Here is a 15606-nt window from a genome sequence, read left to right as displayed (position 1 = left end):
GGCAGATTTTTTAACATAAGGGAGCAGTCATTTTAGTTAGGGGTGTGTTTAAATCATGTACAATTTCCAAAAGTACAATAACCAAAGAAATATCATCCACATTACATTAATGTAGCATACAGGTATGCCAACATTCTCTTCATTGTGCATGTTTTAACTGCAAACAAATTACATACGTCACTCTCTCAAAAGTACATAATAACTGGTGAGCGTCCCCTAAGTATTATTTAAGAAACATATTTTAACAGAATAAATTGGTTTTGGCAAATAAGTTACTTATCTTGGGATAAAGGTGCTAAACCTGATGTTTTGTGCTACCTGTGAAGTAGCTGGAGGAGATGGTGGCTTACAAATCTGCAGAATATCCCGAGTTAGATATGGTGGCTTTCAAGCTTATTAGATGCAGATTTTGCTTTCTTCATTTTTTCAACCATTTCCCATTCTTACAGATAACACTTCAGTAGTTTGTAATGGCTGTTTCATTTACGTTGATCCATGCGCTCACAAGTTATTCTTTTTCAATGATATAAGCGACACTACAAACTGAGGTAATCTTTATGAAAAGGTACACACATTCAATTGTGCAAGGCACAACCAGCACAATTTCATGAAAGAACGGCAATAATAAAAGCTAAAATTTGAATATAGATCAACTATGATCATCATCAATCCATTTTACTTTTGTGTTTTAGCTGAGCAAAATCATCTTTTCCCACACAATGGAAAGCGGGATGTTTCGGTATCTGCTTTGTTTTTAATTGGTGGATTAGTATTATATTTTCTGACAGCAATACAGGCCAGTTAATCATTCAAACCCTGAAACTGTCTTGGGTTAAGAGGGAATTTTGACCGGCAACTATATGAGTACTTTGATGTGTAATTGCCTTTCACTCCATAACATCAGACCTGCCAACCCTGACGAGTCCATCTCAGTAAGGCAGTTGATTTTTTCTGTAAGACTGAACAGTTTTCAGTAAGGTGTAACAAAATATCAATAACTGCTATTGGAAAGCTGGAAAACATAATTAAATGTTCGATGCATCGATGATAAACATTATGTTCAACTGAAAAGTTTGTAAAGTATGCGCAGACTTTATTTACCACTAATACAGTTGCACAAACTCTAGTTCCAAACCCTATGCAGCTCAAGGGATTTTTGCTATCTCTCAACTTTAATTCTTGGAAATTCTTTTCATTTCACATGATGATGGCAATCATATCTCCAGCCACAAGACATACTCATGTTGGCACGTGATGTCCAATAAACGTAATTGTGTCCTTTCCAGCTTCTATGCACAAGAATCTGGAAACTTTTTTATTCTTCTGTGTTGATTATTAACACTTTTCTAGAAGCTTATTTTCCCTTTCGTCTTAAACATGCATCGCTTCCTAGATGCCAGTTTTAAAAATTCTATAAACAACAGTTTGATCATGCAGACGCTTCGCATTATCAAATAGTTACAGTTTAAAGCATCTGGAGTGCTGCTGTAAAGTTAGTATGGTTCTCTGACTAATTTCACTAATTCTAAGATGAAACCTGGATCCAAACAAAACATGGATAAACCAATTATCCAGATTTTTTGGCGATGATCATTTTTTCTGTAGTTTTTGCTAGCATGCCACAAGACCATATTTAAAGGGGAATTTTTGTAAGACTTACAGCAAAATCGTAAGAGTTGGCAGGTCTGTAATATTAGCACAATTACTGTAGTTTTGTAAAATGGGTTGTAAAGTCACTTACATCAATCTACAACTCAGTTTTTACAGTAATAGCATAATTTTCTAAGCATTCTTTTTGAAACTTCATTATTATGTTTTGGATTTATCATCAAAGTTTAGTGCAGTGTTGCCCATGATTCGAATCCAAAAGATCTACTTCAATCAGCAGAATGTACTTCATTCAGTGCATTCAAACCAATAATGTACATGTGGTGGTGCCATTATGTAAATATGCTCACTAGCCTAATTGCGAGCATTGAATCAAACCCTATTGTGGTTCACTGTTGTCATATTGGGATATTTTAATGAGTTAGGTATTTACAATTTCAAGGCAAAATGAAAATGTATTTACTGGTGCACTGATATAAAAGGTCTAATGCAATGACACATTAACAAACAAAAATTGAGTCAAAAGGGAGAGGTAGTGAAACAGCAACCTGCTAATGCTCAATTCTTTTCATCATCCAATCAAGTTTTACACAATTTTCTGAATTAGGCAAAAACAATAAGAAAACAGACAATTAAATTTCTTAACTTTTCAAACAAATTTATACCATTTCTATGTAATATTCATACATGCCAACCCCGAGAGAGTTATACTGATAACTTTTGCTAATGTAAGTTTTCCTAAATAAGTGCATGCATCTTGTGACATCGTCTTGGACTTTTGGATCGGCTTGTATGCAGGTAATGCACTCTTTAGCGTTTATTCCTATTCAGTTTAGGTGGGGTCGGCTAATATGCGAATGGGTTTTTACACGAGTATATATGGTAAACAAGGGAAATAACCTTCAATCCCATATTTAAACTGAGACTGGTATGTTTTCAAAACATATGACCAGAAATTAAAATCAAATCAAAACCAGTGATATCTGTAAGTATAATTTAACTTAAGTACAAAATGTTATGAAATGCTGGGCATATTCTGTGATTGAAACAGCTTCAATTGCAAAATCAGAAACCCAATATCAATGAAATACTTGGCCCAATAATAATCCCTTGATCCACTTCATTTTAGGTTCCTGCAATTCTCTCAGTTTTCAAAAGCACCTGCATGCCAATTATGTAACAAGAGTCCCTTGAAGGGATGTAATACTGGGTGAAAAGAATTTCCTAGATTTCAAGATAAAACCTAAAACCATTCCTTCCATTTAACTACTGTGTGTTCAAACCATCTATATCTTCAGCAATAACAAGACTCTCAGATCAGCACAATTTTCATTTAGAACAGAGCAAACTTCATTAGGAATTCTTTGGTGAAATTCCCATGTTAAAATGACTTTCCATTCAAGCGAAGTAGCGAAAACAAAATTTTCAAGATGACCACATATGGAATGTCCGATCAGCACTATTTTATGGGTCAATATAGCATTATAAGAAGATTTCTCTGGTTTATCTTATTTTCTCCACATAAAACTAGAATCAAAGCCATTAGGAGTACCAGCTATACTTAATAATAAGTCAGTTCCATAAGCACAGACCCAAACCTACCATCACATAATGTGCAGGCAGATCAGGGTCTATGTTGTTTATTTTTCTGATTACTTCTTTCTAACAAAAACCAAACTATATAGACCCAAATTAAATGGCACATTATGCTACAGCAGATCTGGGTATCTGCAGTTTGCAGTGAAACCTGACTTATAATTGTGTATATACAGTGCTAGATAAAAATCCAAGTTGTTTTCGACCTGCAGGTCTATGTAGTTATATCACATAATTCTTTCTACTCTGTGACTTCAAACTATGCAATATAACTGGAAATGGTCCTTACATATACATGACAGTTGTAGTAATTCAATCGATCCCACCGTTGAGACACTTTGCACATGTCTATAATGGGTGGGGTTTAGAGACAAATACGAAAAGCATTGGCATAACATTACTTTGCAACAAACTTCAAATTTAAACTTGGCAAAGAACCATGGTTTAATAAATAAGGTTCCATTTAAACTTGGCAAAGAACCATGGTATAATAAATAAGGTTCAGTTTAAAAGGTATCATATGCATTTAGCTGTAGCTTACCATTAACTGTCAGTATCTTGATTCCTCTATGATTATTATTCTTTTGCACCCACATTTTGTCTGGATTATCTTTGACCTGCACATGAAATAAAATTAACCAAATTATAATATATCTTTAAGTTTCGTATACACCTTATTCTACGTTATTCTTATAATCCCCAAAATAGGAAATTTTCAGATTTAATTTTTAATATCTTAATGATAAAATACTTTTCAACTATTTTTTAAACCACTAGGTTTTGCTGTCCTAATTCATCCAGGAAAATAAGCACACTTTGTCATGTGATAAACCAAATCTTACGTTAGCTATGCATTTTTTTTATTTTATCAAACATTGCAATAAGTTGAAAAAATGTTAAGTTCATTAAATTGAGAAATAGTACATGTACATGGAACCCACCTCTAATATGTTAACCCATACTGGTATTATGAAAATTTTAAGCAGGTTTGTACAGCAGACTTAGGTGAAGAACTGATTCATCATTCAAAAGCTCTCCTCAAGTACAGTGACAGCAAGAAAAAGTTTTCAATGGTAATCACTGGAATGAATCTACTCTAGCTCCATATTTTTAGCATCACTTCCCTTTTGTGCACTGATGGTTGTTGAAAGTAAGAAGAGATTGTAGCTTATTCTTTTTGTGATTTGCTGTATGCACAACTAAGATTACACAAGAATTTCTAATGCTGTACAGTTTGTTGAAAATAAACTTATCTTTAAGTAAAATATGAAGCAGGTTTTATGCACCAAACTCCTGGTTTTTATATATTTATTCTTATATATATATGTAATAAATTTAAACAAACTTTTATTAAGGGGCCATCCATTTAGTACGTATGCAAAAAATCTGGCAAAGCTTGATCCCTCCCCCTGTACACATGCATACCTTTCTTTCTACACACACCCCACCTGTGTACGTATGATTGACACCCCCCAAATTCTATAGAATGGCCTATATTTAATCCATGCAGAAACAACCAAGGATTAATTCTATTAATGTGTAAAAAAAAAGATAGTCCACCGATGTTGAATATCTGGCTTCATCAAAGAAATAAGCTGCATAACTTTAAAAAGTTTTTCTAGTGTCCACTAAAATGCAAATGCCAACTGAACCCAGTCAAACAGGTTACATATTAGACAAATTATTATTGAGGTTTCACCCCAAACACATCCCTGTTTCCTATGTGTACTTGCATTATCAGTAGACACCCCCATCTGCAAGTGTATGCATTTGAGTTACCCCCCATTATTCACTTAATAAAAAGTTTGCTGTTGAGACAGTCTGTATTTAATGGTTAAAAATTACTGGACTAGTTTGTTTAATTTATTTTTTATTTACTTCTTAAAATGTTAGTTTTAATTAAAAAAATTACATATATACAAAATGCATAGATTCATCAATTTGAAGTACATTCATTTTGATGCTTTATATCCTTTATCCCATCTCATCAACGTATTTCCATTTAATATTAAGTAATTTCTCATTTACTGTATTCCATATGTTGAACCAACCCTCCACCCCCTCTAAAGAAACTAAACAATATGTTGTTCACCATGATGGAGAAGATGAAGCGCATTTCAAAATCTTTAATCCAATAACTTTTACAGCATCAGGTTGTACTATCCCTGGTGTACCTTAGCCTCAATATTTGTAGTCCAGGTTGTATGGTTTAGTACATATATACATAGCCTCAATATTTGAAGTCCAGGTTGTATGGCTTAGTACATATATACATAACCTTAATATTTGTAGTCCAGGTTGTATGGTTTAGTACATATATACATAACCTTAATATCTGTAGTCCAGGTTGTATGGTTTAGTACATATATACATAACCTCAATATTTGTATTCCAGGTTGTATGGTTTAGTACATATATACATAACCTCAATATTTGTAGTCCAGGTTGTAGGGTTTAGTACATATATACATAACCTCAATATTTGTAGTCCAGGTTGTATGGTTTAGTACATATATACATAACCTCAATATTTGTAGTCCAGGTTGTATGGCTTAGTACATATATACATAACCTTAATATTTGTAGTCCAGGTTGTATGGTTTAGTACATATATACATAACCTCAATATTTGTATTCCAGGTTGTATGGTTTAGTACATATAAACATAACCTTAATATTTGTATTCCAGGTTGTATGGTTTAGTACATATATACATAACCTCAATATTTGTATTCCAGGTTGTATGGTTTAGTACATATATACATAACCTTAATATCTGAAGTCCAGGTTGTGTGGTTTAGTACATATATACATAACCTTAATATTTGTAGTCCAGGTTGTATGGTTTAGTACATATATACATAACCTCAATATTTGTATTCCAGGTTGTATGGTTTAGTACATATATACATAACCTTAATATCTGAAGTCCAGGTTGTGTGGTTTAGTACATATATACATAACCTTAATATCTGAAGTCCAGGTTGTATGGTTTAGTACATATATACATAACCTTAATATCTGTAGTCCAGGTTGTATGGTTTAGTACATATATACATAACCTTTATATTTGAAGTCCAGGTAGTATGGTTTAATACATATATACATAACCTTAATATTTGTATTCCAGGTTGTATGGTTTAGTACATATAAACATAACCTCAATATTTGTAGTCCAGGTTGTATGGTTTAGTACATATAAACATAACCTCAATATTTGTAGTCCAGGTTGTACATGGTTTAGTACATATATACATAACCTCAATATTTGTATTCCAGGTTGTATGGTTTAGTACATATATACATAACCTCAATATTTGTAGTCCAGGTTGTATGGTTTAGTACATATAAACATAACCTCAATATTTGTATTCCATGTTGTATGGTTTAGTACATATATGCATAACCTTAATATTTGTAGTCCAGGTTGTATGGTTTAGTACATATATACATAACCTCAATATTTGTAGTCCAGACTGCTGTACATGGTTTTAGCACATACATACATAACCTTAATATTTGAAGTCCAGGTTGTATGGTTTAGTACATATAAACATAACCTCAATATTTGTAGTCCAGACTGCTGTACATGGTTTTAGCACATACATACATAACCTCAATATTTGTAGTCCAGGTTGTATGGTTTAGTACATATATACATAACCTCAATATTTGTATTCCAGGTTGTATGATTTAGTACATATATACATAACCTTAATATTTGTAGTCCAGGTTGTATGGTTTAGTACATATATACATAACCTCAATATTTGTAGTCCAGGTTGTACATGGTTTAGTACATATATACATAACCTTAATATTTGTAGTCCAGGTTGTATGGTTTAGTACATATAAACATAACCTCAATATTTGTATTCCAGGTTGTATGGTTTAGTACATATATACATAACCTTAATATTTGTAGTCCAGGTTGTATGGTTTAGTACATATATACATAACCTCAATATTTGTAGTCCAGACTGCTGTACATGGTTTTAGCACATACATACATAACCTCAATATTTGAAGTCCAGGTTGTATGGTTTAGTACATATAAACATAACCTCAATATTTGTAGTCCAGGTTGTATGGTTTAGTACATATAAACGTAACCTCAATATTTGTATTCCAGACTGTTGTACATGGTTTTAGCACATACATACATAACCTCAATATTTGTAGTCCAGGTTGTATGGTTTAGTACATATAAACATAACCTCAATATTTGTAGTCCAGGTTGTATGGTTTAGTACATATATACATAACCTTAATATTTGAAATCCAGGTTGTATGGTTTAGTACATATATACATAGCCTCAATATTTGTAGTCCAGGTTGTATGGTTTAGTACATATAAACGTAACCTCAATATTTGTATTCCAGACTGTTGTACATGGTTTTAGCACATACATACATAACCTCAATATTTGTAGTCCAGGTTGTATGGTTTAGTACATATAAACATAACCTCAATATTTGTAGTCCAGACTGCTGTACATGGTTTTAGCACATACATACATAACCTCAATATTTGTAGTCCAGGTTGTATGGTTTAGTACATATAAACATAACCTCAATATCTGTAGTCCAGGTTGTATGGTTTAGTACATATATACATAACCTTAATATTTGAAATCCAGGTTGTATGGTTTAGTACATATATACATAGCCTCAATATTTGTAGTCCAGGTTGTATGGTTTAGTACATATAAACATAACCTCAATATTTGTATTCCAGACTGTTGTACATGGTTTTAGCACATACATACATAACCTCAATATTTGTAGTCCAGGTTGTATGGTTTAGTACATATAAACATAACCTCAATATTTGTAGTCCAGGTTGTACATGGTTTAGTACATATATACATAACCTTAATATTTGTAGTCCAGGTTGTATGGTTTAGTACATATAAACATAACCTCAATATTTGTAGTCCAGACTGCTGTACATGGTTTTAGCACATACATACATAACCTCAATATTTGTAGTCCAGGTTGTACATGGTTTTAGTATACACATACAAAATCAATATCTGAATTCCAAGTTGTACACAGTTTTAGTACAAATATACATATGATAAAGCTTTGTACTAATTTTGCGCCTCAATAATGCATTGAACCTTCTTTAATGGCTTCTTTAGAAATAAACACTGTGAATTATCCTCCTCTATAAAAGCAACATGATGTCGATGTTGAATTAAGAGATGTATTCTTAATTGTAGAAATTTAAATCAGTGTTATTTTAACTTGATGTGGATCTAAAGATAGAACTGTGACATTAAATTTTACTTTTCCAAGTAATTAGACAATGTTGAAACGTTTTTTTTAAACTGGTTTTTAAATCTGGAAAGTTTTAATTTAAATTTCTTTTAATCATTTCTGTCTGCTTGTCCATCTGCCTATTAACAGCCAAACAGGACATTTTTCAATTTATCATTACAAACTGGATATGTAGTTTCAGCATGAAATGTGCTACGACATGCAAAATGTGAAAATTAATATTATTCTTCTAATAACTCATTTTTGTCTTCATTTGTAATATTATGTGAAAAACTTTCATTTTCAGGACATCCATCAGTCATAGTGCACTTCTACTGAATCTTTGATAATCCATCTGAATGATTGCTTAGTGACATTACAGTAATAGCGGAAAAATGGATCCACTGTGATGCATACAGTTGGAAATAATTCAAAACAATGAGAGGAACATTCAATAATCTGCTCATATAAAATTACCCTCATGCCATCTAGTCATGATTTGGTCTCAGTATTACTGGTTCACATCCGATATATGAATCACAATATGCAAATTACAATATATGAATCACAAACTGCTATTTGTTATACATGATACGTATTAATGGTACGTATTTAATTGAATTCAAGTATGTTTACCTGTAAAATCTTGTTGTGTTTTTCTGACCTGAGCTATATTACACTGAAATTTCCATGGGAACACACTGGCATACTATGACATGTAGCACTGCATAGTCGATTCTGTTACCTTCTGTATGATTGATTGATTCATATGACAAACAGCTGTTTTACTGGCTTATAATGCATACTGAAAATAATTTTAATATGTCACACATCTACGAAAGTTTTATAATTTCTTCTCGAGTTAATGTAGTTAAGAATGGTCATTCGTTATCATCTTAGCATTTAATATCAATCTACACTAATTTATCGGTATATATTAATCCTGCTTTATCCATGATAGAGTTGAGTCTATGGTAAAATTTTTCATTAGTCTTAAAAACAAAGCACAAGTCCATTTCTTGGTCAACGTGCTTTTTTCCTATGATGACCATATTAAGCTCACAACAATCCTTTGAAATCTATGAAATCAGTTGTATTCACAAAATTCTTTCTTGCATTGTATCCAGTTATTATTCAACAGGGGTAATAAAATTCTTACCACATGAGTACTATAAATGGTATGCCCACCATGTCAAGTTATTATTCAACAAGGGTAATAAAATTCTTACCACATGACTACTATAAATGGTATGCAAACCATGTCAAGTTATTATTCAACAAGGGTAATAAAATTTTTACCACAGGAGTACTATGTATGCCCACCATGTCAAGTTATTATTCAACAAGGGTAATAAAATTCTAACCAAATGAGTACTATAAATGGTATGCCCACCATGTCAAGTTATTATTCAACAAGGGTAATAAAATTCTTACCACATGAGTACTATAAATGGTATGCAAACCATGACAAGTTATTCTGCAAAAACAGTTTTCTTCGTTCTGTCTTGGTGATCTTGACACCTCTGACCTATTAACCTCTAAACTGATAGGTGCCTTTCTTGTCTCAAATCCAAGCCATCCACAGCTTGGTTATGGTTTGCAGCAAAGATTTATTGTTATTTCATGTAAACTGTTTTCTTTCTGAGAGTTACTCTTATCTTGACTGTCAACCTTTTGACCCCAAAATCAATAGGTGTCTTCTTTGTGTCAAATGCAATCTACAAAGTATAGTTAAAGGTACATCATACAACTTACTCAGTTTTATAGGTAAAGTTTTTCCTCCTTTCAAGTCTCTGTAACTCTGATTCTCCATCAGAGGGACTGACAGTCTACTGTCTGAAAAGAATATCCAGGGATTCAAGCTAATACCATTTCTTCCTTTCAACTGCTGAGTGCTGAAACCATCTGATGTGGTGGTAAGGTTATCAAATTAACCACTCTGGCAATCAGATGAAAGCTCTGTGATAAGACTAAAGAAGCTTACTTGTATCTCCATCCCAAGGCATTGATAATTACAGTTAGAGAATAGTTTCACTCATATGTAATGTTTGTGGTTACTGTCCTAACTTTGTGAGTGATATGTGAAGCAAATTCATTGGTGTGGGTTTAACCTAATATGTGGAACAGATGGCCTCCTTTATGCAGGATGAAAGTTTCTGTGTTGATACATCATCATTCCCCTCTTTTGAAGGCAAAATGAGGCATGATCTCCCTCGATGCAATGGCTCAGTCTTCCAAAATAAAACTTCAGAGCCTGCACTGGGTCCTGTAGATGTCCTTGAGATGAAGTGTCTAGAATGGACAAGAGTTATTATCAATACCTGATTACCCATCAATGGTAGCCTGACACTGACTCATCTTGACAGAACTGCATATAGATGGGTCCACCAATAGGAAATACCTTCAATGATTTTGCCTGCCAATCACCAAAGCAGTGAGGTGGCAGGAATTGTGAGAGGTGAGCTAATTAACCACTTGAGAGCAGTTCAAATGGTGTCTTGTTCAGTCAGGTTAATACCCATGATAAATTCCACTCGGGCAAAGATACATTGTCACTGCCTAGGTAAAGTCCACAATGAACAGAAGATCAGATAGGTCTTGGTTTGTCTGATATCTTCAATGATAACAGCATGCCAGTGATCATGGAATGGTAGGCTTAATTGTGATTGGTGCTAAATGTATCTCATCGAAAAGAGCCATAGAAAGTTAGCTATTGAGGTATGGATGCTTAATTTGGTATAAAGTGTTCTTGTGCACTCCACTGAGAATATATTCCATTGCCTTTTTTATGCCTCTAAGGTCGATGGCCATTGCACTTGAGGGATTTTCCACCACTTGTTGTGAAAACTGTTTGTTCTTAAGGCAAATTTAATAAGATCTAGATGTGCATGTTCCCTAACTCTGGGTTGGGATGAAACACCTGCCATAGTGGATGCTTAATGCAGATGAGGGATCTCAATTCCTAGTGATTCTGTTGCTAGACTGATGAAGAGTGGAATCTCAATTCCTAGTGATTCTGTTGCTAGACTGATGAAGAGTGGAATAATAAGGATGAGCAGACACTAAGATTCTTTTCATATCTGCTCACCTTCAGAAACTGACATGTTAGAGAAGTGAATACATTTGGACATTCCAATCTACAGAAACAGCATCAATTATCCATGCCTTTTGGATTAAGGACTGGTGAAATAAGGTTAGGATTTTGGCATTCCACCTTGTCACCAATAGGTCCATGATAAATCAATCCCACCAAGTATCTATTGAGTGAAAACTGAGGGATAAAGAGACCATTCCATTGGTATTAGTTCTTTTTTGCATGACAAAGAGTCCACCAATACATTAGCCAGCTTAAGACGTGTCAAACTTAAATGCAGATTTATTGTTGAGGACACCACTTTAAAAAATCCCAAACAAGAACACAAAGGTCTGGGTACTTGATTCTGCTTTGCTGTTTGAGGTAAGTCACCAGTGAAAAGGTTTCAAAATGGTTTTATCTTGAGGATGTTGATATGTAATAATGATCCTGAGGGTGCCACACTCCTATAACATTCCGAAATGGTAGGAGACATGCTCTCCCAGTCCTCTGTGTTCACATCCATGTGATCATGATTGCTAGAGGTTGTACTTGCAGAAGTAACCCTCATGCAAGTCCAGGGTAGTTTCCCGGCCTTTGAGATGCAATGCTGTATCGTGATGACTGTGAAAGTGGGTCCAATGGCCAAAGTTTGGCCTCCATTTGGATCATGGTATTATTGTCATGGAAGTCGAAGAAAGTGACCAAGGACTTAGGTGTCATCTGCCACATTGAGAAAAACTCTGCAGGCAAAGAAATTCTCTAGCAGATGGATTGCTGTTTGTAGACAAGGAATCTACCATAGCACAAATTCGATTCTTGTTTCTAGGGAAACATTCTTTTACTTGAACAATGATTCCAGACCTAGTCAACTGAAATCTTTTAAGGGTATGAGGTTGAAGATGTCCTGTTGATAATGATATTTTTAATGAAAAATGAGGGCAACACATGAAATCATGTTCTGCTCCAAAATATAACTAACCTTTGTAGCCTGTTGAAGGTGAATCACAAAACTTCTTGAAGTAGTGTGAGTGGGGACTTGAAGTCATGCCTCATGCAAGTCCACCATGATTGCACAACCTCCACAATGAACGGCATCAGAACCTGTTGATGCATTCCATCGAGAACCAAAGAGCATAAGAGTTGACTGAATGCACTTAGGTTGATGACCAAGTGATAAGTGCTGCCTTGTATCTGAACGAACTCTGTGCAAAGGCTTAGGAGGTGCGCAGAATGTCAAACCAAGTCCCCAGGAAACCATTTGTCTGGTCCACATGTCATCATGGTAAATCTTCCCATTTCTGCAATGAAAGACTGGAGCCTTCTCATTACTGAGATCTGTCCTAAGAAGGGGTATCAATGTATGTTAGCAAACATGTTCAACCTCCCTTTGATTCTTCCAATTAGTGTGGGAGAAAAGGTTTTTGATGGTTGTAAATTTGGTAGGATTGTTTCCTAGTGGCATTTACTCTAGGGACATCCGTGAGACCTTTTTGTTAGTTGCCTTGCAAATCCCTAAGCTGAAACTGTGACTGAGAGATAGAAAGGAGGCATCCTTGGTGGCTTGTGCTGAATTCTGCCAACCTGTGAGCATAGCTTTGTCTATGATGGTCTTTAAAAAAGGTGGAGGCAGAGAGCACTTATCATATACCACCTGTTTAAGTTCATAGCTGCTGTTATGGCCATACAATGTTGGGCCTCTATGTTACCAAGTGGACCATTTTATAAACATGCTCCCACATTGAGATTCTGGGTGGGAGAAGGTAAGCTGTGTTCCACCTAGTGAATATCACCAGAGATAGATGCAACATTGATCCCATGTCACAATGTTACGAATCAACTCATGGATATCCAAATGGTGAACCGAGAAGGCATTTCTGAGAAGAAAAAATGTCTGTAGATGCTTAGAACTTAGTAAGATCTAATAAAGATGAGTAAACTTGAGGGAACATTTTTGTCAGTATTGGATTAAGGTAGTGAAACCTATGTCTCTTGTGCTACCTGTGAGAAAAATGTTGAGGATGATGGTTCACTACACTTGCAACACATTATGAATTAAATCCATTTATTTCTAAGGTGTTGCTAAGTTGCGGCTCCCTTTGGGTGCCAGAGATTTGAGACCGAGTTTAGAGACATCTCTCAGGGAACTCAGGCACCATGATGGACACTGTACACCAGATGTCACTAGAGGTACTATGTGAGTAGGTTGATCCATGAGAATGCCTATATAAACTGGATGTCATCCATAGGAAATGCCTGACAGCAATATGTGGGTTAGACTGATCAATGGGACTGCCTGTATAGTCTGTGCATTGTCTGCAGGAAGTGCTAAGCAGCACTTTGTGGGTTAGTCTGTGGTATAACTGGTTTCACCAAAGTGGGTTCTTGGCTACTGCAGCACTAAACTGGGCATGGTATGCAGGAAGTGCCTAGCAGCACTATGTGAGTCATGGAATTGGAGATGTTCATTTTCTTGTGGCTGATAGTGTACTACTGATTGTGGTTATGTCCCACTATGATCAGGAGTTATATTGTGAAGGAACATGGCCATCTCAGCTGGCATGATGTCCAGTTCTTGAGGGTGAGACAGGGTATGGGATGTTGATCTGTATGCAGGTCTGTATTTCTGATATGCGAGACTGTAAGTGAGGTTCTTGATGCTCTTCATCTTAAACCCATGCATGCAAGCTGGTGTTTTTCTTCCTCAAGCTGAGCCTTCCCTTTAGTGTCCAAAGAATTGCCACTCATGATTTTTATCCATAATATGCAAGTCTGACATGTATTCAAGGAATGACAACTAGAGAAAACTACATATACTGTGTGATTGTCAGACTGGTCACATTCATGCTCTAAATCTGTAAGACAAAACAGAGCAGACAATATATACATGTAGTGTAGTGAGTGTCCTGTTTTACAAACTTACCATGAAATGCTACCCACTATGACAAATACCTGTAATTAGGCACACACAGCATGTACAGGTAAAGAATTAGAGAACTGCTATTAATATTTACAAAGTGGACACTAAATAATCAATTTTCATAACAAGTAACCTGTAGGAAGGTCAACTGACTGCCTATACAGGTAAAATCATTTATGGTAATTATATGCATGAACTAGCTGATATTGACCAAACCATGCAGTACCTATCCAGTAAGCTATACAGTAATATGAACTAATTTTCTATAATACGCACAAAATCTGCACACAAAAAATGAACTGCAGCATCATTATGATAACTATGGATAAGATGCTACAATACCTATTATGAGACAATGTTACCTGTAGAAAATGCCCAATGACATTCTATACAGGTAAAATCAGTAAAATGTCACATATGTGACAGTGAATTAGATGTCAAGACAAAATATAGAAACTTAACTGTATGTATCCTGATGCAGCAAAAATTATACAGCAATACTGAATGAGTTTTCTATATCATGCCCCAGATATGCACTTATTAAAACATTTATAGCAATGTGAGGGAATGCCATTGAGACCCATGCAGGTATGTATCAAGGCACTAAAGTCAGTTAAGGCAGCAATATGGTAACATACAAAGTTAAGAAACTTTGTTTTCAGTAAAACGTCTGCAATTTGTTTTCAAGTAGAAAGCTTCCAAATTGCTTAATAGATTTTGCAACGTTTTCTCTGTCTGTAGAGATCATACTACTTGGCATGAGCATAAGCAGTGACTGGCACCAATCCTGGTATCAAGGGGAGATCACTCTATGTAACTGCTGCCTATATAGTCAGGTAACAGCTTTTTAGCTAAAAGGTTTTAACTTGGGAGGGCTTGACTTGCAAGGTAGTACTAGTAGTTTCCCTCAGGTATTATCATTGAGTAATGTAATTTGAAGAAGAAACCATGTCTTTTGATGAAAACATCATGCTGATATGATATTCTGTTTGGGAAGAGTAGCTAAAACAAGATTTTCATGATTTCTGTGGTGATCAAATTGTATGTCAGATTGGCACCAACTTCATTCAGGACCAACCAGACATAAGAAGTCTTGTAGTGAAAACCTCCTTTTTTTATAAGAACATCCATTCAGAAAAGTAGTGAT

At 34.8% G+C, this 15606-nt stretch overlaps 1 protein-coding gene across 2 annotated transcripts in view; it reads right to left on the bottom strand.

Moving 5' to 3' along the window:
• The window catches only part of LOC149808117 (putative tubulin polyglutamylase ttll-15), a 90200-nt gene that overhangs the window by 50877 nt on the left and 23717 nt on the right, over positions 1-15606 (bottom strand). For both annotated transcript variants that reach the window (XR_016424058.1, XM_089973552.1), the window contains exon 5: positions 3746-3821. Coding sequence is in view for 1 of the 2 variants with exons in the window: in XM_089973552.1 (XP_089829678.1) it covers positions 3746-3821 (76 nt within the window). In the remaining variant the exon portion in view is untranslated. The remainder of the gene's footprint in view (positions 1-3745; positions 3822-15606) is intronic.

The sequence above is a fragment of the Sinohyriopsis cumingii genome, chromosome 1 (genome assembly GCF_028554795.1).
Source record: "Sinohyriopsis cumingii isolate HCF-2022 chromosome 1, ASM2855479v2, whole genome shotgun sequence".
Lineage (NCBI taxonomy): Eukaryota > Metazoa > Mollusca > Bivalvia > Unionida > Unionidae > Sinohyriopsis > Sinohyriopsis cumingii.
This window is presented reverse-complemented; position numbering and strand designations above follow the sequence as displayed.